At 56.7% G+C, this 26,452-nt stretch overlaps 2 protein-coding genes across 2 annotated transcripts in view; one reads left to right on the top strand and one right to left on the bottom strand.

The window, feature by feature from the left end:
• VASN (vasorin) lies at positions 1-24,488 on the bottom strand. The gene is made up of 2 exons (XM_083413533.1): positions 24,318-24,488; positions 1-2,513 (listed from the first exon to the last, which is right to left on the bottom strand). Exon 2 carries the CDS (start codon positions 2,501-2,503, stop codon positions 533-535), a length of 1,971 nt encoding a protein of 656 aa, XP_083269659.1. The 5' UTR covers positions 2,504-2,513; positions 24,318-24,488; the 3' UTR covers positions 1-532.
• Positions 1-26,452, top strand: part of LOC310664350 (coronin-7-like) — a 103,754-nt gene that overhangs the window by 50,442 nt on the left and 26,860 nt on the right.

Raw genomic sequence — 26,452 nt, forward strand, 5'->3', positions numbered from 1 at the left:
TTTCCTTTTAATTTTTTTAATTTTTTGTACAAAAACGCTTACACAGCCCAGTTTTTACAAAAAAGGCTCCGTCATTGTTAGAAAAGAGCGTTGTTCCCAGAAGAAATGGGACATAATCCTGTCTTATAAATATTCTCTAAGTGTCCATAAAGCTTTGTTTCCCGATAAGCTCCCCCAGAGAGCTCCGTCTCGTGCCCCCCTCCCCCACCCCGACTTCAAGCCCCCCCCCAGCAGAAGGGGCTGCTGGTCTTTCCTTCATCTGCTTGCCCCTGGCTCGGCAAAAGGATCCTTCGTTGCCAGAACATAGAGCCCTCTTGCCTTGCTCCGCGGCCCCTGGCCACGCTCCGGGCATCCCTGGGGCGGCCACGGCTAAGCAGCCGCCTAGTCCGACGGCATCGGGTCCACCCCTGGAGATTCTGTGCTCGGAACTCCTTAGGGGACTTCCGTGTTGCTACGAGGCAACCCCCCTAGGCAGGCTGGGACCCGATTTTTCAGCCCCGGCTGCCAGCTTCTCTGGGCTCCTTCTTTAGCACTAGAAGTAGGAAGGCCGCAGGGTCCTGGGTGCAGGGCGGCTGGCCGTCTGCGGCTGCATGAGCGGCACCTCGTACTCCAGGCCGTTGGGGGCCACTTTCTGGCCGTGGCCCCCCAGGTCCCCGTTCTCCTTCACCCCCTCCAGCTCCAGCGGGCCGGCAGCTCCAGAGGCGGTGTGCGCCTGTCTCCTCCTCCTCCTCCTCCGGCGCACGTAGTAGGAAGCGGCGGCCACGGCAGCAGCCAGCAGCACCGCGGAAGCCACGGCGGGCACCACCACGAGTGCCAGGCTGGTGCCCTTGCCCTGGGTGACGGGCGCATGCTGCTGGTGAGTCAGGTGCAACGTGCGGGCCTCCACACACAGGTCGTCCTCGTGCGCCTTGGCCCCCAGCGGCCCCACGCAGATGTGGTAGGAGGAGTTGGGCGCCAGGCCACGCACGGTGTACTCTGGCAGAGAGGCCGGCAGGCGGAGGGTGACAGGGCGCTTGTCCGGCCCGGAGAGACTCCAATAGGTCAGGCGAACCCCTTTCAGCTCCAAGGACGACCAGGCCTCGTTCTGCAGGTCCACCTTCAGCGAGGTGCCCCCCACGTGCTTGATGGCCAGCCGCTCAGGAGGGGCGGGTACACGGGCGGCAGTGGGCACGGCTGTCGCCCGGGCCCTAGTCTCGCAGTAGGGGCCGGTGAAGCCCACAGGGCAGGCGCACTCCAGGTGGTTCTGGGCATCCAGCTGGCACATGCCTCCGTTGAGGCAGGTGCCCGGTGGGCATAGGCGAGGCTCCGCGCTGGGCAGGCCTTCTGGCGTCGTGGGCGAGGTGGCCGATGTCGGCTCCGTGGGGCCGGCCGTGCTGGGTGCACCCGGGCGGCTGGGCGCAGGTTCGGCCACATCTGGGCCGGCGGTCTTCTGCGTGCCCACGCTGCTGGTGGTGGTGGTGGCCGGGCAGCCGAAGTCTGCGTATTCCAGGCTCTGGAGCAGCCGGCCGGCGTTCCTGGGCGGGAAGTGGCAGCGAGTCTCCTCGGGCCTCCGCAGCAGAGCTTTGCCGCTGGCGGCCCAGCTGACGAACCAGCTCATCGGGCAGACGCAGTTGAAGGGGTTGGCGGCGGCCGCCACGGCCCGCAGCCGGGGGAAGGAGGCGAGGAACCCACCCGGGAGGCTGCTGAGGTTCAGGTTGCTGATGTCCAGCTCCTGCAGGTTGCGCAGTTCGCGGAAGTCCTCGGGGCGCAGGTGCGAGATCTGCGCGTTGCCGGCTAGGCTGAGCTTGGTGAGGCCCCGCAGCAGCTGCAGAGCCGAGGGCACCGCGGGCAGCAGGTTGTCGGAGACGTCCAGCTCGTGCAGGGCGGCCACGCTCCGCAGCAGCTCCTCCTCCACCTCGCCCAGGCCCAGCCCGGCGATCTTCAGCGACTCGAGGTTGGGGACGCGGAAGGCGCCCGGATCGAGGGCGGTCACCTTGTTCCGGCTGACGTCCAGGAGGAGCAGGGCAGGCAGCTGGAGGGGCGGCAGTGTCCGCAGCTGGTTGTCCTGCAGCTTAAGCTCCAGGAGGTTCTCCAGCGAGTCGAAGGCGGCCGGGTGGATGTGCTGCAGGCGGTTGTGCTCCAGGTAGAGCCGCTCGAGAAGGCGCAGGCCGTGGAAGCTCTCGTTGGTGACCTCCCGCAGCTGGTTGGAGGAAAGGTCCAGGTTGCGGAGTCCGGCCAGCGGGCGGAAGACGTTCTTTGGGAGGCTGGCGATGAGGTTCTGGGACAGGTCCAGCAGCTGGAGGGTCGGCAGCCCCACGAAGCTGTCTTCACCCAGGGACCGGATGCCGTTCTCAAAGACGTACAGGTTGGCCGTGTCCGGGGGGAGGCCCTGCGGGACGGCGTGGCTCCTCCGGGAAATGCAGAAGACCGTCTGGGGCTGGCCGCACTGGCATTCGGGGGGGCAGGCCCGGGACAGGATCCCAGCGGGGAGGACCAGCAGCGCCCAGAACGCCAGCTGCCACATGGCGCGGCTCCTGCGGGGGAAAGAGAGAGACGGGTTGGACGGTGGCACTTCTGACCGTTCTGCTGCAAGCCACGCCACCCCCAAGGTCCTGCCCATCCGGAAATCTGGTTCGCAGCTCAGCCGGATTCTGCTGGCAGAGCCTCACTGGGTTTGTGCCCGGGGAAGGAGGCATGGCGAGGGTTTAGCACAGGAAGGGATTGTGGTAGCTCCTGCAAGGCAGGGGCAGGGGCATGTTTCTGGTGAGACCCCCCCCCCCATCCCAAGCAATACAGTGGTACCTCGGGTTACAGATGCTTCAGGTTACAGACTCCGCTAACCCAGAAATAGTGCTTCAGGTTAAGAACTTTGCTTCAGGCTGAGAACAGAAATCGTGCTCCGGTGGCGTGGCGGCAGCAGGAGGCCCCATTAGCTAAAGTGGCGCTTCAGGTTAAGTACGGACCTCCGGAACGAATTAGGTACTTAACCCGAGGTACCACTGTAGTGTACAATTCTTACCCCTGCCTTTACTGTTCCTTAGGAACTGTGAGGTTACCGTATTTTTCGCTCTATAAGACGCACTATTTGTCTATGGGCTCAGTCTCGCGCAACGTGGGGGCGTGGATTTCATCATAAAAACTATACCTGGTCAAGAGGGGTTCCCACCTGTCCTGGCCAGTCCCCCCCCCCCCCGGCTTCGTCCTCAGGTGACGCCTGGTGCTGCCTAACCTCCTGCTTTTTGGACACCCAGGGGCCACAGGGGAATCAGAGGATCACAGGATTGCACCGTCGGAAGGGACCACAAAGGCTCTCTTGTCCAACCCCCTGCAATGCAGGAATCTTTGGCCCAACGTGGGGCTCGAACCCACGACCCCGAGATTAACAGGAATCGGTGCCGACACCACTAGTTAAACAATTAAGAGAATTTTTATGGATTCTCCTTCCCAGTTGTTTGCTGATATCCAGTAGTGGAGATTGTTTATAGAGGATTTTTTTGGAAGTCAAAAGCCATTACTGGGGCAAACCTAATCGAAAGCTTAATTATGGTTCGAATGAAGTCTGCGGTTTGGGCATGCCAGAAACGACAAAGCTTATATTTTGCGATAATTGGGCAAAACCAGAATCAGAAACTCTGGCATGAGGTGGATTTGCAAACTATATTTTTTAACCCCCTGTTGGAAAGGACAGGCCATCGTTACGGCTCTTGCCACAGCTCTGGAGGCTCTTGCACCAGGGAGTCAGCTTGCGAAACAAAGAGGGAGGAAAATGAAAACAGACCAGCAGCTGAAAGACCCACATCTGTTACTCTTCCCCACTTCCGCCCACCCCTGGCATGTGGCGCCTCTGCCAGGTTCACCAGGGAGGGAATAGGGGGCAGCCTTTCTCAGCCCTGCCTGGGACATTCTACATGCCAAGCAGGCGTCCTTCCTCTTACGAATAACAGCACGCAGCCCCATGCAGTCATCGCAGAGCAGCTCTCTCTGAAGCTGCTGAAGGGGGGGGTGTGCCTGCCCCAGATTGCCACCCCTGCGCCGAACCTTGGCTGCCCCTGCCCCCAAATGTCTATCGCTTGAGTCAGGGAGGTGAGGTAGAGCCATCTGGCCGAGTCAAGGGAGCCCCACCCGGCCTCCTTCTGCGCTGTGTCTCCTGCCAGCCAGGACTGCTCCCCACCAGCTGCAGCAAACTGGATGTCCTGCAGCCCGGGGAGGGGGGAGCCCTTGCCCTGCCAGCCCCCCAGCTGCGTTTGGCTCTGGTCAGGAGCATTCAGGAGGAAGCCCCCAGGGCCTCAGTCCGGCAGAGGCATCTTCAGGGCTCCGCTTACGGGGAGTTCTTACTACCCAAACTGCATCCAAGGCTGGAAAAGGGAAGAGGGGGTGGGAGAGACGTCTGAAGGGCTGCCCCCTGCAAGATGGAGGAAGCTTGTTTTCTGCTGCTCTGGACCCAATCCCATGAATCCAAATGGCAAGGAGCTTCTCCACCCCCATTGTTCTGCCCGGACACTGAGGTCCAGCTCCAAGGGCCTTCTGGTGGTTCCCTCACTGTGAGAAGTGTAGTTGCAGGGAACCAGACAGAGGGTCTTCTTGGTGGTGGCACCCGCCCTGTGGAACGCCCTCCCACCAGATGTCAAGGAAATAAACAACTGTCTGACTTTTAAAAGACATTTGAAGTCAGCCCTGTTTAAAGAAGTTTTTAGTGTTGGCTGCTTTATTGTATTTTTAATATTTTGTTGCAAGATGGGCAGGGTATAAATAATAATAATAATAATAATAATAATAATAATAATAATAATAATAATTATTATTATTATTATTACTACTACTACTACTACCCTGACCATTAGGTCCAGTCGTGGCCGACTCTGGGGTTGCTGTGCTCATCTCGCTTTATTGGCCGAGGGAGCCGGTGTACAGCTTCCAGGTCATGTGGCCAGCATGACTAAGCCGCTTCTGGTGAACCAGAGCAGCGCACGGAAACGCCGTTTACCTTCCCGCCGGAGCGGTACCTATTTATCTACTTGCACTTTGACGTGCTTTCGAACTGCTAGGTTGGCAGGAGCAGGGACCGAGCAACGGGAGCTCACCCTATTGCGGGGATTCGAACCGCCGACCTTCTGATCGGCAAGTCCTAGGCTCTGTGGTTTAACCCACAGCACCATCCGCGTCCCTATTTATTACTACTACTACTATTATTATTCTGAGTCAGTATTGGGAAGGGCTTTCTGGTGGTATGTGCAATGCACTTCACCTCCAAAGGTGATGGACTCTCCTGTGCTTGAGTTTTTCAAGCAGAGGTTGGATGGCCACGTGCCAGGGATTCTTCCGTTGCGATTCCTGCACTGCTAGGGGTTGGACTAGATGACCCCGGGTCCCTTCCAACACTATAATTTTATGACTTACATTTATTGCTCCCTGTGATGGGCAGAAATGAGCAGCTCCATGCGCTCCCCCCTCCAAAGGGAGTGGCGCATGTCTCACTGCAGCCACGTCTCCCTGGTCGCACAGCGGCGTCTTGTGACTAGCCGGAAAACCCCATCTTGCTTCCTTGCTGCCAAGTCCCTGGGAAGTCACAGAGCGTTTTTCTGCACATTGTGAGGCGGGCAGCCGTGGGTCAAAACACTCCAGTGTCACTCCTCCGCCTCTCTCACCCCAGCTGATTTCATTCTGCGTAACAGGTCTCTCCTCCTTGTATGTATTAGCAATGCCTCAGAGGGAGGGGGGTCGGCCTGGCCTGTCATCAGTTCATGTCTCCAAAGGTCACCGGAAAAGAGCAGAGGAACAGCCTTGTGCAAGAGAGCCCCCCCAGCAAGGAAACAAAGGGAAATGAAACAAACTTTTGGAAACCCCTGGCCTTTGGGTGCTGCTGACACCCGTGGGTGGGGGGCAGAGAAAGGGGTGGGGGGGAGATCTGGAGGGAAAACACGCACTCCCCTCTCTCCATGAGAATCTGGCTCCCCCCCCCAAAAAAAAACTGTCAAAAGCCCAGGAGGAACCCTGGCCTCTCCAGAGGGGTGACGAAATAATAATAACAATAATAAATTTTATTTATACCCCATCCTCCCCAGCTCAGATATAAAACAATTGATTGAAATACAACTTAAAAACAAGATTAAAATACAATATTAAAATGCAGCCTCATTTCAGCAGAAACTCAAAAACTTTTTTGGGGATGAAAACGTCAAGTCTTCACCAAGGCTATCCAGACTGGTCCTACGTGGGCCAGAAAAAAGCCAGGAAAGTCCCCAAGTAGGAGTTCCATCACAGAAGGAAAAAGGGGGGAAAGAAACTCCTGTTTGGCTTCTTCCTGTATCTCAAGAGCAGCCCTTGTCTTGGGTTGAGAGTTTCCTAGGCTCCTGAACCCCACAGACTCCCAAAGAGTTGCAGCGGATGCCTCTCTCTGCCCCGGCCCAGTAGACAAGCAGACCAAGAGCCAGGAGCTGGATCTGGTCTGCTGGACATAGCTAGATCTGGACAGGTGGATCATGGTGGGCACCTGCCAATCACCTGAGGCCAGGTGAGGTCAGAGCCAGCAGCCGGACTGTAGAGGTGCTTCACGCCCCTCGCTCCTGTGCAGTTCCACTGCAGGGCCAATCCAGCAGGGCTGGCGCTGAGTGCCGGGTTTAAAGGTGCTGAATACCAGGCCTGCTTGCAGACTGCCCTGGAAGGGACTGAATCAAGAGCCCTGGTGGATTGGAGATTCAGAGAACCATAGAACTGTAGAGTTAGAAGGGACCCTGAGGGCCATCTAGTCCAACCCCCTGCAATGCAGGAGTCGCACAGAGTTGCATCATGGGTGGGGCTCAGTCCTGCAAGTGGACCCTGTGATAGGAATTTTGAGGTCTTAGATATATGCTAAATGTTCATAAATGTACCAACCAAGCACGTACGTGGATCAGCACAGGAAGACCAACCTGAAACCATTTTTGATTCCCAAACTGACCTCAATTTTTTCTCTGCACGGTCAAAGTGGGGAACCTCCCCATTGTCTCTTTCCTCACAAATCCTGTTTTAAGAGCACATTTAAGATATGAATAGGGTGTGAGCCTGACCTGGCTCAGGAACTAAGTATTTATCATTACAAAAGACTGGCCAGGCTCCTCAGGCAATCTAGTCAAGTGACCATTAAACAGGTAACCTGGCAGACAGGAGGTAAACAAAGCACTCAGATTTCTGCTGTAGACCGCCCTTTCTGTGATGTAGGTATGATGTATCTGGGGTGGTGGTCTTGAGCTACACCCCTTCTGTGATGTATGCATGATGTTTCTGGGAGTGGTCTTGATCTACAGGGTGGCAATTTCAAAAGTCTATATAAGAGCTTTCACCCCATTGTTCTGGGTTCCTCCTCCCTCCTGCATGGGGTGAGGGGAGCACCCTGTTGCAACAGATCAATAAAGATCAGGCTTACGAGCTGCTTTGCTTCTCAATATTCTCTGGTTGGCCTCTGTTATTTTCTCCTACCGATAGGGAACCTACGTAAGGACTCTATATGGGCTCTTGGATACCCCATAAGGGGAAAAGGGCAGATTTATTTCTTTTCAACAGCCACACATGGAAGTGCTTTAGTGTTTGGAAGAGGCGATTCCAAAACTTGCAAGCCGTGCAGGGTTTGGGTTTGAACAGGGAAGGCATCTAGCCTCCCACATGTGGATTCCTCCCCACCCCACCCCCCAAAAAAACACCTGGCATGAGCTTTGTGTTTGGATGCAATACTTTCCAAGTGAATTATCCCACTGGAAAAAGTGCAGGGGGCACCCAGGGCAGGAAACGTTTGCCCAAGTGGGAGAGTCGTGGTTCTGCTTCTCCGCTCGCTCTGGAGACCAGCAGTTGCTCTTTCCTGGACTGGGACGCCCCCAGGGCAGCCACTCTTGCCCACCCCAGGAGGAGGGAGCAGTGGGGTGGGATCCCCCAGACCCCATTATGTAGGGCAGAGTCTGTCCTCTCAACATCTTTGAGATTCCAGCTCTGCTCCTCTCTGTGTCCTTAGCACAGCCATTCAGCCAGGCATGGGTTTAATCCTGCCTTTTTTTTAGGGGGGAGAGCAGAGGAAGAGGAGGACTTCCCTTCTTGTTCCCTGAAGTGGGAGTGAGGCTGGAGTGGGTCCTGGGCAGCTCAGGAATGCCCCCAATGCATGATGGGGTCACAGGAGGGGGGGCCTGCTGCTTTCTCAGCATGTCTGTCAGCCCTTTTAATAAGTGAGCTAATGAACTTCGGCAAAGGGGGGGGGCTCTGGAATGGTCCCCCCAAAGCTGGCACCACACAGACAGGTAACAAAGGCTGGAATGTGCAGCTGGAGGGAGGAGGGAGGGGGCCGGCCTGGGATGGGCCCCCTCCCTGGCAGGATGACCGATGGTCTCGCAGGGAAGAAATCTCCTGAAGGGAATCAGTGGGGAGGGGCATTTTCGCCCCCTCTTGCAATGACAGAACTTGGGGGCACCCCCTGAAAGTTGGCTGGTGGGGGAGCGAGAGAGAAAGAGCTACAGCACAGAGCTTTTCATAAGGCAGGATTCAGCGACGGTGCTCAGGGCCACAGAACCAGGCAGGCTCAGAGGCAAAGGGCACTCCTTGCTCCTGCCAGTCAGTGTCGACAATTCTGACAATTGTGGAGTGGGAGGGGACCCCAAGTGTCATCCAGTCCAGCCCCCTGCTGGGCTGTTTTGGAGAGTGTGTGGTTCATAGTGTCAGAAGAGACTCACGCTGGCCATTAGACCAACCCCCTGCAATGCAGGAATCTCAGCTAAAGCAACCATGACAGATGGTCATCCCACCTCTGCTTAAAAACCTCCCAGGAAGGAGAGTCCACAACCTCTTGTGAGAGTCTGTTCTACTGGTAAACAGCTTTTACTGTCAACATCAACTTCACTGGACTGGTCATGTTGTGCGGATGCCTGATGATCGTCTTCCAAAGCAACTGCTCTATTCCGAACTTAAAAATGGAAAGCGTAATGCTGGTGGTCAACAAAAGAGGTTTAAAGACTCTCAAGGCAAATCTAAGAAAATGTAGTATAAACACTGACAACACTGGCCTGCGAGCGCTCCAGTTGGAGAACAGCCTGTACCAAAGGTGTCATGGGCTTTGAAGACACTCGAACTCAGGACGCAAGGGAGAAACGTGCTAAGAGGAAGGCACGCTTGGCAAATCTACACCGTGATCAACTCCCGCCCAGAAACCAATGTCCCCACTGTGGAAGGACATGTGGATCCAGAACTGGCCTCCACAGAAACTTACAGACTCATTGTTAAGACTGTGTTCATGGAAGACGATCTTACTCGGCTACGAGGGATCGCTGAAGAAGAAGAAGAAAGAAGAAATCTGTCAGAAACGTTTTCCTGATGTTTAGTCAGAATCTTTTTCTTGTAACCTGAATCCATTGGTTCCAAACTTGCTCCCTCTTCCATGCAATGTACAGTGGTACCTCGGGTTACAGACGCTTCAGGTTACAGACTCCGCTAACCCAGAAATAGTATCTCGGGTTAAGAACTTTGCTTCAGGATGAGAACAGAAATCGTGCGGTGGCAGCAGCGGGAGGCCCCATTAGCTACAGTGGTACCTCAGGTTAAGAACAGTTTCAGGTTAAGAATAGACCTCCGGAACGAATTAAGTTCTTAACCCGAGGTACCACTGCACTGAGATCCTTGAAGATGGTTCTCGCATCCCTCTCTGTCTCCTCCAGGCTTCCTTCCCAATCCCAGCGCAAGGCAGCTCTCTACCTCCCAAGGCTGGCCAAGTTATTTTGGCACCCGAGACACAAAGTCCCAGAAGTGCGTCTCCCTGCAGGCAAAAAATACCTGGCCACTAAATTAAATAACCGTTTGCTGCCCTTTCTTGACATTCACCAGCCGCCGCCTGGGGCAACCACCTCCCTCTCTCGCCGAATGGCAGGGGCAGGATCGAAGGAAGGCTTCGATCAGGGAAGCCAACGTGGTGCCCCCTCTGAAGTCTGGGCTGAAGCTCTCATCACCTCTAGCTGGGGGGGGGGAGTTGTAGTCCCCAACATCTGGGGGCCTGGGAGCTGGGTTTAGAGCCATTTGCAGTGTGTGGGTCCCTTGGCAGCCATGAGGCCCTGTGCATATGGATGCTGAGAAGAAGGCTGGATTTCAGAATACCAGGGCGCTGGGGTGAGGGGCAAACAGCAGGGGCACAGCTTCCGCACCAACTTCTTTTCAGTTGCTGCTAGGCAGCGAGGGAGCCAGCAGTGGGAATCTTGGACTGGGCTCCCTTGAGCTAGGTGGTACTGGATCTGGTCTGCCAAATCGCTCCTTTGGAGAAGCTTAGAAGTCATCCGAGAGAGACAAAGGGCTTGGGGAAAGATCTGGATGAGAAGCGGCTTTGTATTTTGTAGGGACAGGTGTGCCCGTCCTGCGTTAAAGGCTTTGGGCAGGATTTCCTGGGTTGAAATGCTTTACGTAATAAGCCAGTCTTGCACTTGTATTGTATACGGTTATTTGTTTTGAGGTTGGGAGAAAAATCAAATATTTAACAACGAAGCACCTTGGCGTTTGTTCCCTGCGTTTGAACTTCTCCGAGGCACCTGCCTGGCTGCTCTTGAGGCTCGCTGGCACTTGGGCCCGATCCTGCCCACGTCTCCTACCTGCCCTTTCAAGCTGGGAGCTGTGCCTGGTCGGCCGGCCTGCCCTGCTGCCCTCCTTGACTCCGCAGTCACTTTGGCTGTGTGACCCGGCTCAAGAAATGCCAAACTGACTGGGCGTACAAGTTTTCGTTTGTAGATTAATCAAGCACATTTGCGTTCAGGTGGGGATATTTCTACATATTTAAACGATGCCCACATGTGTGTTACCTGTGTCAGGGTATTCTCACAGTACAGGCGTCATCACCTCTTCTAAAGGCAACGCGTAAATATACGAAAGCTTCAAAGAATTGTAGAGTGGGAAGGGAACCCAGGGGTCATCTAGCCCAACCCCATGCAATGTAGGAATCCCAACACATCCCTGACCAGATGACTGCCCAACCTCTGCTTAAAATCCTCCAAGGAAGCCCACCGCTTCCCCAGGGAGTTTTAAGTCCGCTGCCTAGTTAATTGGCTTTTAATTAATTGAAATGTCTTTTTAATGGGTTCACCCAACTGACAAGCTCTTGATGCTTGATGCCAGATTTTGCATCCCTGGGTAGCTGCAGCCACAGCCAGTGTGTGTTTGTGCATGGCGGGGGCTGGGGGTGGGCTTCCTCTCCCTTTACTACACAGGGTGGAGCAGGCAGCTGTTTCAGGGTCCTCTCCTGGCAGCCCTCCTGCACCCCCCCACATGAGCTCTCCCTCCCCCTGCCTGCTTTGGGTGCCCCACAGCCTCCCTCTCTTCTGCCCCCGCCTCCCCCGCCCCTTCGATTTGCCCTCTTGTTCCTTCTGCAATCTCTTAACCTGTCAGGTGAAGGCAGACCGGGGGCCCCTCTGCTGGGGCGAAGGTTGGCCTGGAGCATTGTGGGTAATGGGAGCCAGCTGTGCCGGGGGGGGGGGGTGCTGACAGGCCAGCCCAGGCCTCCTGAAGGGGCTGCTGTGTTTTGCTGGCAAGGAGATAAGTGGGGTTGACCCCGGCCTGATTGCAGGGTCAGGGCTCTCCGGTTTCTCCCGGGCATCCTGTTCGCGGTCAGGATTAGGGGTGAGGATGGGGGTGGGAGAGCCAGCAAAGCCCCCCCCCCCTTCCTGGGAGCTGCCAGGCAGCCTCCTTGCCACTGTCAGGAATTCCTCATTTACCTACGGATAAGCAAGAAGGGTCAAAGAACAGCCTTGATTCCCCCCCGCCCTGTACATCCCCTGTCGCGGCTGCTGGACCTCATCCAAAAGGAGCCCGCAACCCCCTTGAACCCGTTCCGTGGCAACTTCCTTACTGAGCGATAAACCAGTCGGCAAGGAGGCATTCTGGCTCCTGCGGCAGAGCCTCCCTTCTTCCTGCCCGCTGCCATCTTCCCAGCCCCAGTCAAAATGCAAGAATAAATTGAATAATGGGAAGTTTGCTGCCCTTTCATGGTGACCCAAATCTACCACGGGAGCAGTTGCTGCCAACCTCTTCCTCCCAGGAGGGCTGCCTTGGGCCTGGCCAGAATAATAATAATAATACAACATTTATTTGTATCCCACCCTCCCCGGCCGAGACCGGGCTCAGGGCAGCTAACATCAAATATAAACATTGATATAAAATCAAACAATAATTAAATCACCTCTTAAAAGCAAGTCAGGATAAAATTAAAATCTGAATTAGATGGCTTTCTGCAGGATTTGGGTTGGGAAGAGTAAATGCTCATCAGGCCCAGCTGTGTACGCTGATCTTATATGGGCTGAGTCCCAACCAAAGGCCTAGCAGAACAACTCTGTCTTACAAGTCCTGCGGAAAGATGCCAAATCCTGCAGGGCCCTGATCTCTTGTGGCAGAGCGTTCCACCAGGCCGGTGCCACAGCTGAAAAGGCCCTGGTCCTAGTTGAGGCCAGCCTAATCTCCCTGAGGCCCGGGATCTCCAGAATGTTATTATTTGCGGACCGTAAGGTCCTCTGTGGGGCATACGAGGAAAGGTGGTCCCATAGGTAGGAGGGCTCTAGGCCGTATAGGGCTCTAAAGGTTAAAACCAGCACATTAAACCTGATCCTGTACTCCACCGGGAGTCAGTGCAAAAGGGAGCAAAGAATAGGGTCAACGTGTGTCCGGCAGAGAGAAGGTCTGAGGGGGGAATTTGTGAGCAAAAAGTACAGACGTTCTGCAAGCCGCCCACGGCGCTGTTCCTGAGCTCCTGCCCTCTGCTGAGCCCCAGAGGAAGGCAACACAAAACCAGCCCTGCGGGGTGGGATCAGAGATGATGTTTCCAGCCGTGTCCAGGCAGATGTCCCTGAGATGCCCCCAGCACCAGAACTGGGGTGCAACAACCTCCCCTTGCTTCCCCTACCGAGAATTTGGTACTTGGAGGAACTCTGATGCCAGAGGTTATATCTGTTTATCTACCCACATCTCCCTATCTGTCGTCATCATGACTAGCAGCCAGAGACAGGCTTAACCTCCAGGAATTTGTCTCATCCCCAGTTAAAGCCAGTCCCCATCCGCACATCTTGTGGCAGTGAGTTCCACAAGGATGTGGGTCGCACTGCAAAGCCTTCTCTAGCTGGGCTTCCCAACATTGGCACACAAACACACCTGCCACTCTCACTAGAAATGCTGCTTCTGTATTGTGATGCTTTCGTTGAGATTCCTGCATTGCAGGGGGGTGGACTGGATGACCTCCAGGTCCCTTCCAGCTCTCTGTGTCAATAAGTCCTTCCTTTTGAATCTCCTCCCAGCCTTCACTTTCAAGGAGTGGAAAAGCCGTATCTCTTTTCCACTTTCTCCATACTGTGCACAATTCTATACTCCTCGGCCCCCCCCCCCCCAATACTTGGCTTTCCCCCCAAAGTAAAATGGTTTGGCCCTTGTCTAGCTTCTTGCCCCCCCCCCACTTCAAATACTATATGTGCTTCCAATCCACCTTGAATCTAGTGTAAACTAAGATGCTGTCTCTCCCCCCATCACTCCAGAGCTGCTGGCTCAACTTTCTCCTCTCTGGTGGGGGAGCAGCCCTTCTCCCCCTTGAACCCCCCCCTGCAGCCACTGGGCATGCGCCAAGGCGAAGGCGCTGCTGCAACTCAGAAGCTCCATCAGAGCCTCAAAATGGGCTCATTACTAATTAGGAGAGCTTCTTGTCCGGGATCTGAGACAGGAAAGTCCTCTTAATTGGCAGCAGAGCGGGGGGGGGGGGGGGGGGGCTTCTGCCAGGCCTGGAAGGGTCAGTGCGCTGCCCAGGCTGGAGCCAGATTAGCAGAGGTGAACACACACACACACACACACACACACACACACACACACACACACACAATTGCACACCGCTGTGGCTTTGTCGCTCATTCTTGCCCGATGAGCTCAGCGCTCAGTCGACTGGATCCTGGAGCCGGGTCCAAAAAGCTCTCAGCCGTTCCTTCCAGCTGGCCCAGGGACAGCCTTGCTCTCTGCCCCCCACCCCACTGCCCCCACCTCACAAAGGACCCTTGCTGGGCTCTACTCTCCCGCAGGTCTTCTGTCTGTGCAGGTTTCGTGAGTGCATTTGTGCGGTTTTTGTGTTCGCGTTGCGAGCGAACAAAAAAACAAAAAAAGAGTTTCCCAAACGCTTGCAAAGCCAGCTTTGCTCCTAATCGCCGCACGGCTTGGATTGATTAGGAAAAGTCATTGGAAAAACAAGGAAGTGGTTGATTGGGGTGCCTTGAGTGAGAGGCCCGCTGGCTGCTGCAACAGGAGCAGGTCTGCAAGCAGAGATCTTGCTTGGGGAGGGAGTTGTTGAGGAATGGGGCTTGTGTGGAAGGGCCCTTCCCCGCCCTGGCGAGACCCCTCCTGGGCACAGGCTGGTGGAATAAGGCAGCTTCCGCTCCCCAGATCCTGGCCAAGGCATCCTCTTTCTCTGTGCCCCCCCCCCCATGTGAGTATAGCTGCGGTCGCTTCTGCCTTTGGTGGTGTTGAGAAGGGGGACTTCCAAGGCCATTCCTCCCTTGGCAGCGAGAAAGTTGCCTTATGAACTCTGTGGGGTTTGTGGCCTCTGGGGCAAAGCGCGCTGCCTCCCGCCGCCCCCAGTCCTGGTTTGGGGGGGGGAGGACTTGGGTCCCGCAGGAATGCGCAGCTCCTCTGTAGTGGCTGCGATAGATGCATCTGCTCCCAAGATGTACGGACCCGAACCAAAGGCGTCTCCTAACGCTTCCCTCCTGCGCCTGCTAAAAAAAAACCCCACCACCCCAGGCTGGGAGGGGGGGCTGGCTCTGCGGTTGGCAGCACATCAGAGGCTCTGCTTGCACATGCTGGGCTCCCCCCCCCCCCCGCATTCTTTCCTTAAAGCCAGGCCCCTCCTTGACACCGTCAATGCCCCCCCCCACCCCCAGTGCAGGCGGCGTTCTTGGGCTGTCAGTAGCCCAGGCAGCATTGGAAACACCTGGGCTCTGCAGAGGGCTGCCAAGTGGGGGTCTCCTCTGCACGTGCGAGAGAGACGGGGAAGGGGGGGGGACCGTGTTCAATGCTGCCTTTCTCCCAGTTCACTCTCCCTTTCGGCAGAGTGTGCAGTGTGCTCTGGGGCCCTTGATGCGCTCAGCCGGGGCAATCTCGCCTGCACATGATGCATGAGCAGCAGGCAAGAAGGGCAAAGGAATTTCAGGGTTTGCATGCCTGCTTATGGGGCCCGATTGGGACCCGGGTGGCACTGTGGGTTAAACCACTGAGCCTAGACTTGCCGATCAGAAGGTCGGCGGTTCAAATCCCCATAACGGGGTGAGCTCCCGTTGCTCGGTCCCTGCTCCTGCCAACCTAGCAGTTTGAAAGCACCTCAAAGTGCAAGTAGATAAATAGGTACCACTCCGACGGGAAGGTAAACGGCGTTTCCGTGCGCTGCACTGGTTCACCAGAAGTGGCTTAGTCATGTGGCCACATGACCCGGAAGCTGTACGCCGGCTCCCTCGGCCAATAAAGCGAGATGAGCGCCGCAACCCCAGAGTCGGCCACGACTGAAGCTAATGGTCAGGGGTCCCTTTACCTTCTGGGGCCCTGCTACATCTGGGGGGCCCTGAAGCTAGAACTCCCAAGCCTTGCCACCAGCAATGAGGTCTGGGTGACCCCTGTTATCTTCACCAGTGAGGTTGTTCCACAACAGATCAACACAGAATCTTTACAGCATCTGTGCTGCTAACTCTCAGACTTGGCGGAAATAGCTACTGCGGGGGAAATATCAATTTGAGTTGTGCCACTCAAATGGGGTCTAGTAGACCCATAAGCAGCATGGACTGAATTCGCTTTTGAGGTCTCTCTGGGATTAGGAGCCCTAAAACTTAAATTTCATTTGTTTCACAGTAGATCTGCCCTTGCTCCTGGGGTTCCCCAGAGCCCTGCAGTGAGAGGCTTGTACCGCACTCTGCAAAACTGGGGAGGCATGAAAACCTCTCCAATTTCAGGGGAACTTAGTGGAGCAGGCGCTGTTTGCCTGCAGGCCTGGCCTGAGACATTTGGGCCCGGGGAGGGGGGTGGCGCCCCTGCCCGATTCTGCAAACAGACGCTCACGGGACCAGCACTCGAACCCCTTGCTGGTACATCCTCACACACACAAAGACATGAGGCCACAGGCTAGTTTGGGGAGGGGTCTGCCCTCCCACCAAAGGGGCGGCAGCTGCTGTCTTAAGAGTAGGGTTGGCTTTCTCTGTATGTCCTTCATCTACTACACAACTTAGCCCAAACTCCCCCTTTTTCCGTGAGCACGGTCCGGCTTAAGTTGCTTAGTGCTGAAAAGGCTGCTGGGCATCCCTGCTCAGCCTGGGGCTTGTGGCAACCATAGTTGGTCTGCGCTGGTCCAGGGAGAGCCAGAAAAGAGCCTCTGAGATGGTCTTGGGCCCCTGTTGGGGAATTGGATGGGGGGAGCGAGAGGGAGGAAGAGCCATGCCACATAACCAGGGCAGCAGCAGCAGCAGCAGCAGCATCCGAGGAGGGCTTTGGGAGGGCACTGGGAGGAGTGCCCAGCACCAGCCTTCACCCGCTGGAATGCTGCTCGGAAGCGGCCGGGCTCGGGTTTCGCTGACGTGTCTGCCACATCCAGGCTGCTGAGTAACGTCTGCTGTCGCCGCTGCCCCTTTAATTACGGCTCCTCCAAGCGCAGCCTCAACCCAGGTCAGGAGCGGGACACCGCAGTGCCAGGATTAAGCCTGCCGCAGGATTAATTGCAGGGCGGATCTCCACCCTCCTCCTCCTCGGGGCTTGGCAGGGACAGGTTCCGCGAGCCGCCTCTGCCTTGCTGTCTCTCCTTCGCAAGAGCTGCCCATCTTTCGCACTCTGGCCATCCTCCTGGGGCTCAGCCGCTGAACTCTCTTGGGCCTCTGGGCTCTCCTCTGCTGCCCCCGGGACAGAGCACGGTGCCCACAAGGGAAACCGCAATGGCTCAGGGTCATTTGGGTATCAATGGCTCAGGGCCCCCTTTTGCAGCCTGCTTCGTCACCCCTCTGTGGGGCACAGCAGGTGACCAGTGGCGCCTGCCCCTCTCCCCTTCCCTCCTGGCCTTGACCGCAGCTGCCACAAGGACACCAGGCTATCCTTAGCCCGGCACACAGAGGTAACCCGTCATTAGCTCAGGGTGGCGCTGGCCGACCTGCATTCCTGCGGATGGGTTGTCAGCGAGTCAGCTGGCTTGGCAGGGCTGCAGCAGCACCTCTGCTACCAGAGAGGCCTTGGCACTGATGGCACCTGTGCCCGGCTAGGAGGCCCCTCCGCTGTGCCGCACAGGAGAGCGTTCCTTGCAGGCAGGGAACATAAGCAGAGCCTGCCGGATGAGGCCCATGCCCACCCACTCAAGCCTCCTGTTCTCCCTGGGGCCAACCAGATGCCCACAAGCAGGATCCGAGCGCAAGAGGCCTCTTCTCCTCTCCTGAGGTTTCCAGCAACTGGCATTCGGAAGCATTTGGGGGCAGAGCCAACGATAGCCCCGTCCTCCTTGAATTTGTCTCAACGCCCTCTTTTAAAGCTCTCTAAATCCTGTGGGAGGGAGTTCCTTAGTCTATAAGGACTGGGGGCCAGATCTGGCCCAATCGCCTTCTCAATCCGGCCCACGGACGGTCCGGGAATCAGCGTGTCTTTACATGAGTAGAATGTGTCCTTTTATTTAAAATGTGTCTCTGGGTTATTTGTGGGGCATAGGAATAAGTTCATTTTCCCCCCTTCAAAATATAGTCTGGCCCCCCACGAGGTCTGAGGGACAGTGGACTGGCCCCCTGCTGAAAAGGTTTGCTGACCCCTGGTCTCTCTCTCTCTCTCTCTGTATCTGCTGTCTGAAAAAGGACTTTCTTTAACCCGTCCTGAATTGTCCAGCACTCATCTTCACTGAATGCCCATGAATTTGAGTGTTATGAGAGGGAGGAAAACATTGTCCACGCCCTGCGTAATTTTATAAACTGCAACCACGTTGCCTCTTACTCACTTTTCCTCTAAAACTGCCTTTCCTGCGAGAGAAGAGAACTGTGCAAGGTTCCCCCCCAAGGGGCGGGGGGGGGGGGGCTCCCTGACCATGTTGGCACCATCAGTTTATCTGCATGCCACAAATGGCTCTCCACACAAACCCAGAGCCAGGTGTCTCGGCCCCTTGGCCCAGGGCAGGGGAGGCCACGTCAAAGGAATCTCCTGGCCTTTTTGCTGGGGGGAACATGAAGAAGAGCGGGGGCCACATGTGCGAACCCTTTCCTGGCAGGCTGGGGCTCCTTTTCCCCTGCCACACTGGGCCCCCCACAGTCTGCCACAGAGCTGCCTCTTAGGTGCCTGTTGGACACGCTTCCTGCCAGCTCACCTTCCTGGCAAGTTCCTCTCGCCAGCACAACAAACAAGGCAGCCATTGTCCGGCTCAGGCCGGCCGGCCTCTGAGCTGTCTCTGCTGGAGTTTGGTGCAAGCAGCCGCCAGACCAGAAAGAAAGGGAGGTGGCAGTGGTGGCAGGATCCACCCTGAGGAGGGCAAGTGCCAGTGCCCTCTCGGAACAGCGCCAGAGGCTTCCTTGGGCAGCTGCCCACTCACAGGGCTCCCTCCCGGCTTCTCTGCGCTGGGCCTCTCGCCTGGCAAATCCAGGCAGTCGTTTGCCATGGAGCAAGTCAATGCTCAGCTGGCTTCTCCAGTCAAACTGTTTCCAATCCCTGCACCAAGGGACAGACTGTTGGACTTCTGTCTGTGCTCACGTTCTCTGACATGATCATAGAACTGTAGAGCTGGAAGGGTCACTGAGTGTCATCTAGTCCAACCCTCTGCAATGCAGGAATCTTGATCACCTGCGACAGATTGCCCCCTGGCCTCTGCTTAAAAATCCTCAAGGATCCCATCGATTCCCTCACAGAGTTGGCTAGATGTGCCCAGTGCCTTTGTTTCTCCTCTGCCGGGTTCGTTTCTGGGCATCAGTTGGGCAGCCAAGGTTGGCACTGCTCTCTGGCAATCGCCGGGCAACGCAGAGCCGCACTGCAGCTCAGAAAGCCCCCCCCAACCCCTTGGCCCTTTGCTTCCCCTCCTCTTCTCCCCTCTCCTGTCTGCTTGGAACGGGTTTTGCAATCTTTCCAGCAGCCCAGCCTCCTGTTCCTCTCTGGCAGGCATGGGGGGGGGGGGACGGTTGGGGCTCCCCTCAGGTGTTCTGGAGGAGGCAAGCCAGGAAGCCCGGCCTTCCAAGAAGAAACTGATTCCAGCCGCTCCGCACGGCCAGAGCCAGTTGCGTGGGAGGAGGAGGAGGAGGAGGGCTGGCGCACCTCTTGCGCACTCTCCTGCCTTGCGCACCCTCCTGCCTTGCACACACCGCCAGGAATGCTGCTCCTCAAGGACCAACTAATGAGAATTCCAATGTTGTGAGGCAGCTGCTGCCTTTCTGGTTTGGGATGCTTCTAAGGAAGAGGCCGGGCTGCGCATCAGGGAGGGAGGGAAGAAAGGGGCACCCCTCAGGTGAGCCAGCTGGGTGCTGCCAGGTGGAAAGGTGACCTGTTTTGACTTTGGACTGGGTCACTTGGCGGCTCATAATAATAATAATAATAATAATAATAATAATAATAATAATAATTTATTTTTACCCTGCCCTCCCCAGCCAAGACCGGGCTCAGGGCAGCTAACACTAAGTATAAAAACAATTGATTAAAATACAACTTAAAAACAAGATTAAAATACAACATTAAAATGCCGCCTCATTTCAGTAGAAAACGTCAAATCTTCACCAAGGCCAACTATCCAGACTGGTCCTACGTGGGCCAGAAAGAAAAAGCCAGGGAAGTCCCCAAATAGGAGTTCCATCACAGAATGAAAAAGGATAGAGGGGAAAGGGATCAAGTTGATTCCAAGCCAAAGGCCAAGCGGAACAACTGTCTTACAGGCCCTGCAAAAAGAAATTGGCCCTGGTCTCATGAGACAGAGCGTTCCACCAGGCCGGGGCCAGTGTTGAAAACGCCCTGACTCTGGTTGAGGCTAATATGTCTTCCTTAGAGTCCGGGACCACTAGGGTGTTGCTATTTATAGACCTTAAGGTCCTCCGTGGGGCAGACCGGGAGAGGCAGTCCCGTACGTACGAGGGTCCTAGGCCGTGAAGGGCTTTAAAGGTCAAAACCAGCACCTTGAACCTGACCCTGTACTCCACCGGGAGCCAGTGCAGCTAGAAAAGCACTGGGTGACTATGCTCCCATGGCAGGGAGTTCAGAGGCAGCGCGACAGAAATGTGTAAAATTATGCTTGGCGTAACTCATGGGCTTCCAATGAAGCTGGGCAATCCTTTTCATGCAGCGCGAAGTTAACGTGTGGAACTCCCTCCTGCAGGAGGCAGGGATGCCCACCACCTTGGGCGGCTTCAAAAGAGGATGAGACAAATTCATGGAGGAGGAGATGGCTATTGGTGGCACTCGCCACAGTGACTTCAGAGGCAGCAATGTTTCTGAAAGAGTGTTGCCCATGCGCTCATGTTCTGCTCTCTGGCTTCCCACTGGGGCAGCTGGTCAGCCACTATGAGAACAGGGTGCAGGATAAGATGGGCCACGGGCCTGATCCAGCAGTCTCTTTTTATATATATATTGGTGTTCTCTTTGATTAAAAACAACTCTTCATCAAATATTTTTTTTCTGATTAAGCAGGCAGCAGATTTTAGAGTGTTACAGTGGTATCTCTGGATGGGAACGGGATCTGTTCCGGAGCCTCATTCGCATCCAGAAGTGAACGCAACCCGCGTCTGCATGTCTGCGGGTTGCGATTCAGCACTTCCAGGCATGCGCATGATGTCATTTTGAGCGTCTGCACATGCGCGAGCGGCGAAACCCGGAAGTAACGCACTCCGTTACTTCCAGGTCACCGTGGAGCGCAACCCGAAAATATTCATCCCGAAGCTACTTTAACCCGAGGCATGACTGTACTATTAAAACTCTTCACTTCAGAACTGCATATTTATCTCTTAAGTCAGAAGCTGTTGCCTTCTGCCGATTCAGAGTCGTGGTCCATCTCGCTTGGTGGCCCCCCCTGGAATAGCAGGGGTGGCTCTATCCGAGCCCTGACCGGGGATTTAAGAGCAGGGGCGCATACACGTGCAAAGGAAGAGCTCTCTGCCGCTGAGCCATGGCCCCAAAGTGATAGTTATAAGGTTTATTTGGCAAGGTGACGGCTCTGCATTCTCGAGATCCCCGAGAATTAGTGCAGAGGACCTGCCAGTCTTGGGGGGGGGGGCATTCCTCTGAACACCAGCCGCTGGGGCAGCAGAGGAAGCAAGGACTGTTGCCTTCAAGCCTGGCTGTGAATTGGGTAGAGGCACCTGCCTGTCCCCTCTTGGAAACAGGGTGCTGGTCTAAGTGGGCTGTCAGTGTGATTCATCAGGGCTCTTATTTTGTAATCATAAAGAGCAAGGAGAATGACTTGGGAAGTGATGGACAATCCTTCAGTGGAGCTTTTTGAAAACAGGTTGGATGGCCACCTGTCAGGGATGCTTTAGTTGAGATGGCTGCATTGCAAGGGGTTGGCCTAGATGAACTTTGGGTGCCCCATTCTACTCTACAATTCTGTTGCTCTCCAGCTTTACGTCTGTCTTAACAAGGTACATAGTGGGCGCGCAAACCATCATCTTTTCCTCTTTTAAACCACCCAAATGCAACTGCTGCAGGTTGTTGTAGCGGTTGGGCTGGGCTTGCTAAATTATTGGATGTTAGCGTACCAAGCCTCAGGTGCCCTCTGTGCCACCCTGCCTGCTCCTTCCCCTCCTCCCTGGGCATTGTGCCCCCAGCCGTGGCACATGCGTGGCCTGCAGACCCCTGGCCCCCACCCCGCAGTATCTAACCTGAGCAGCTACAACAGCAACATATACAGGGCCCCTGAGCGGCAGGGCGGCAGCTGCACATCTGTTGAGCACACAACCCATTCGCTGCCACCAGCCCTGCCTCAGTTTCCCCCGTAGCAGAGAGCACAATCCAGTTCAAGCCCCGGATCCCTCAGAAATATGTTCAGAACCTGTGGCTCAGTGGAGCCCTGTAGCATTTGAAAAAGCAGCTTGTTCCTTGAAGCAATCGCGCATTCTGTGCCAACTTGCAGAAAAGTATGCCAAGGCCTTTATTGACTGGTCCAGGGGGTGATGGGGGGGGGGTAGGTGGACAGTGGAAGGGGAAATGCAGCCGGGATTTTGTTTCTGAATAATAATTCCAAAACATAATTTGTTGAACGTTGTTGCGTTTTTTATCTAAAGAGATATTTTTTTTATTCTATTAAGGCGGTATCATTTTTTACAAACAAAACACATTTCTTCCTTAGATTCACTACTTCTGGTATCTGTATCTCTATACTGCAGATTTACCCAAGGAATCCTGAGAATCTTAGTTTGCTCTGAGTCCTGAAATTTCTACCTCTAGAGCCACTCCTGCCCCCCCCCCAGCGCCCCACAAAACGACAGCTCCTAGAGAGAGACCGGCTGCTTTGGCCAGGTTAACATTTGCAGTCTAGCTCCCCCACGCAAGCCAAGGCTCAGGCTACCGTTTCCCTGACCCCCTCAAGGACGGATAAGGACTTCTCTGTCTCCATAAAGTAGGAAAAAGTCCGTTCCGCCCTGCTCTTCCCACAAGCACCCAAGGGACACATGCATGTATAATGAGCAGGAGCCCCCCTGCCGCACCTCTGCCTGATGCCCGGCACCAGACCCCCAAGTGGCCACTCTTGAAGCTACAGCCCCAGCCTGGCCCCGGCAACACCAGGAGAGCCAGACCTTTCCCCACAATCTCTCCTGATTGGCACCACAGAGAGAGAGAGAGTAGCTGGCCCCTGGCACAGCGGCCCTGGGCCCTGCACCCCTCTCCCTCGGCCCTCGTGGGGGGCAGTCCTGCAGCAGGCCGGAAGTGACAGAGGCACCCCGGGTTGGGGTGAGGGTGCGCTTGGATGACTTCCAGGCTTGTCATTCATTCACACAGCTCCTTCCTGCCTCTGACACTCTGTTTACAGAACCTCCCAGAATCCCACTCATAAAGTACGGAAGAAAATAAACACAGGGGCTGGAAAAGGCGGGGGAGAAAGGAACCCGTGCAGGGGGGGGGCAGGGCAAAAATGCCCAGCCAGTCCCCAAAACTAGAGCGGGAAAGGGTGTTCCAACTCAAGGCGAAGGGAAGACCGCCAGACTCTTTTCCTACATGTTTGTTCCACGAGGCAACCCACATCTCTCATCCCAGCCCAGCATAGGGGCCCCCAGAGTCCATGCCTGACGCCAGCAGTGAGGGAGCTGCCAGCCCTTGCTGGCTCTCCCAAGCCTCCTTCTCCAGCGTCGGCCAAGACACCCCAAAACCCCCTCCTCCTGAATCTTGGCTCAGAGTTCCTCTCCCAGACCTGCTTGGCTTGGGAAAGGGAAAAGGCAAGTGAGCCCATCTGGGGGGACGTGCAGCTGCCCCCCAGGAGTGAGATTTGGGGCGCCATTAAGCTCAGCAGAATAGAGGACTGCTAGGCCCCCATCCAGCTGGGAGCTGCCCTGATGGAGGCCCCTAGAAATGATGTGCTTCTGACGCGGCTTTTGGAGGCATACTCCCTGGGAATGACAGTGAGATAATTTGGTAGTGGCAAGGGAGGAAAAGCACTCTGCACATGCTCTGTCCCAGAGCTGAACCCAGATCACTGCATAGGAGTGCCAGGCCAGGCAGGACTCCTGCTCCCCCGCAGCTGGAGGCAAAGGGGGGGGGGGTCCCTTGCATTGGTCCAAGGAGAGGGAGCCTGGGCCCTGCCTGGGTTGCCAACTTACCAAGGGGAGCTGCTGCGGGGTGCCAACTTGAATAAAATATTGGGGGACCCGCATAATCGATCACACACCACTGGAATGGCAATGCCCATTAATTTTGGGGGAGCCCAGAGCTCTCAAATATTTTATGGGGGGGCAAAGACCCCTCGAGCCCTAGGAGTTGGCTCCCACCGAGCTCGGGAGTCCGTCTCCCTCGTCTCCGGCATGGCTCGCTCTCCCAGCCCGACTTGGGGACTCGACCCGGGACTTTGTCCATGCCCAGCGCAGGCTCTGTCCTTCGGGGGGGGGGGGGGAGGCGCCACGGAATAGGCTTTCGAGCTGCCCCTCGCTGCTGGGCATCGGCCAGCGAGTCAGGCTCCACCGCTAGAGGAGGGCTTCGCCTTGCACCACAACCCTGCGAGGTAGGCAAGGCTGATGCGCGACTAAAACGCGCGGGACTTGCGACTCCTGGCTGGCCCGTGCTAGCGCGGCGCGCTTGGCAGAGTCTCCCCGCTCGCAGCCCCGCCAACTTCTCCGGAGACACTCCGGCTGCAAGCGCGAACGCGGAGCCCGAGAAGCGAGCGAGCGAGCGAGCCGTCGAGGGAGCGGCCAGCTCGGCGGCGGACTTACCGACTGGGCCGGGCGGCGACTGGGGACGGGGCGTCGGGGTCTAGAGCGCGGGGCGGCGGAGGGGCGACTGCCGGGGCGCGCGCTCCATCGCCGGCTGCTCCTCCTGCGCGTCCTGGCCGGGCGCTGCTGCCTCCTTTGCGCGGCGCCCGAGCGAAGGCGAGACGGGGCGGGAGGAGGCGGGTCCGGCGGGCGAAGAGGCTCCTCCGACGGGCGGCCGCGCCGGATTGGCTGCGGGGCGGCGGAGGTGGAGCCGGGGAGCTGCTCCGAGGGGCGGCCGGCGGCGGAGGGGCCAGCGGAGCGGACTGCCTCCTTGCCAGCCCCGGGCGAGCTGCTCCTCTCCTCTCCTCTCCCGCAGCCACCCCCCCCCGGCACAGGTTTGCTGGCTGGCCGGGGGCAGATGCGACGCCTCCTCGACGGGCCCCGACGGGAGACCGCGGAGAGAGGACCACTTTCCCCCAACCCCGCCGTGGCCTCTGGCCGGCAGCCCCGTGCCGACGCGGCCCCCCGCCATAGGCTGCCTTGGAGCCCCAGGAGGTGTTGCAGGGGCGGGGGTCTTCCTAGCCCCCTGCCTGGGGGGCATCTGGCTAGCCGGGTGGCAAGGATGAAGGAGCCGGGGCAAGGCAGTGGCCCTGTGGCCTGATCCGGGGCTCTGCTGCTGCTCTTTGGTCTACCGCCCAAGAGAATAGGACAAGGGTTAGAGACGTCTTTTCTGGGGGTGTCAGCTGAGGGCAGCAAGTCTAGAGGTGATTTCATCTGGCGTGAACCCCTTTTTGGAGCTGGCAGCTCTGTGACTCGGCTCCTGTGCTTCTGCCTGGCCCACTTGGCTGGGCCTCCTTGGCACTGAGCCCTTGTGCCCCCTTCTCTTTGGGCCAGCTTTCCAACTGCTCCTCACTGACCTTCCCTGGAAGGCCTGGGCAGTTCAGGTGCAGAGGCCTGGAGGTTGAGGAGCGCTCCTCCTCCTCCAGGTCCTCCTTGGGATTCTGCCTCTGGCGAAGGGAGTTGGCCAGGGGGGCCTGGCTGCCTGCTGGGTCGGTCTCTCCAGGGGCTCAGCGAGGGCAGGAGAAGAGGGCTGGCTGCCACAATGCCACTACGGCCATGATCCACCCTCCAAGCTTGGAGGAAGCAATGCTTTTGAATATTGCAGGGGGAGAGAGAGCTCTTGTGCTCAGATTTGTGCTGGCAGGTTTCTCTTGGGGGGGGGAGTTAAGGGGGATCCAGGTGCCCCAGCTGTGGTATTGCAGAGGGTTGGCCCCTCGGCAGCAATGCCTCCTCTCCCTCCCTCGGCAAAGGGAGCCAGTGGGTCACCCCCTCCCCCACCTGGGCAACCACAAAAATGTCCTCTGGAACCTAATATGCCGGCCTTTGTTCTCTCCCCAGTGAGAGAGCCCTGGTATTTGGCTTCCCCTGCTGCCTTTATCTTAGGTCAACAGAGGGGCTGAGGGCTGCGCCTCCCTCTCTGGTTCCTCAAGTGCTTTTCTCTTTCTGTTGCCCCGCAAAACAGCCGCCAGCTGCTGCCACCCTGGAGAAACTGGACTGCCCCCCCCCATCAGATGGCAGAAACCCCATCACTGCTCAAATCGTTCTTCCATTCCTTGGGGAGGGGGTTACGGAGATCACAGAATCACAGAGTTGGATCATCTTGTTGAACCCCCTACAATGCCCAACGTGGGGCTCAAACTCATGAACCTGAGATGATGGGCATCAGCCCCCTCCCTCTGGCCGCTGCTCTGGGCAGGAGCCCCAGAGGAGATGGGAGAGCGCCCCCCCCTGAAAGGCAAGCCCCCTTCCCTCTCCTCTTTCCATGTGCTTGGCTCAGAAGAGGCAGCCTTGAGAAGCTCAAGGGGCTGAAGCAGGTGGCCAAAGCCCCACACCCCATTGTTGTCCTGGGGGGTAGGCTCCGGAGGGGGCTCCTCCCCAGGCGGAAGGCTCTTTCAAGGGCTGTGCAAGGCTGCGAGTGCCTGGGGGCCTGCTCCTGAGTTAAACTGTTGGGCACACACTTGGCAAGATGCCCGCTGGCACAGCTCCCAACATGGCAGAGCCAAAGTGTCCGCTTTGAGAGTGACAGATCCGTCCTCCCAGCCTGGCAGGGTCTGTGAGCCTCGACAGAACCCCATGAGAGCATGCACACACAAACA

The sequence above is a fragment of the Podarcis tiliguerta genome (assembly GCF_965153285.1).
Source record: "Podarcis tiliguerta genome assembly, chromosome: 14".
Taxonomy (NCBI): domain Eukaryota; kingdom Metazoa; phylum Chordata; class Lepidosauria; order Squamata; family Lacertidae; genus Podarcis; species Podarcis tiliguerta.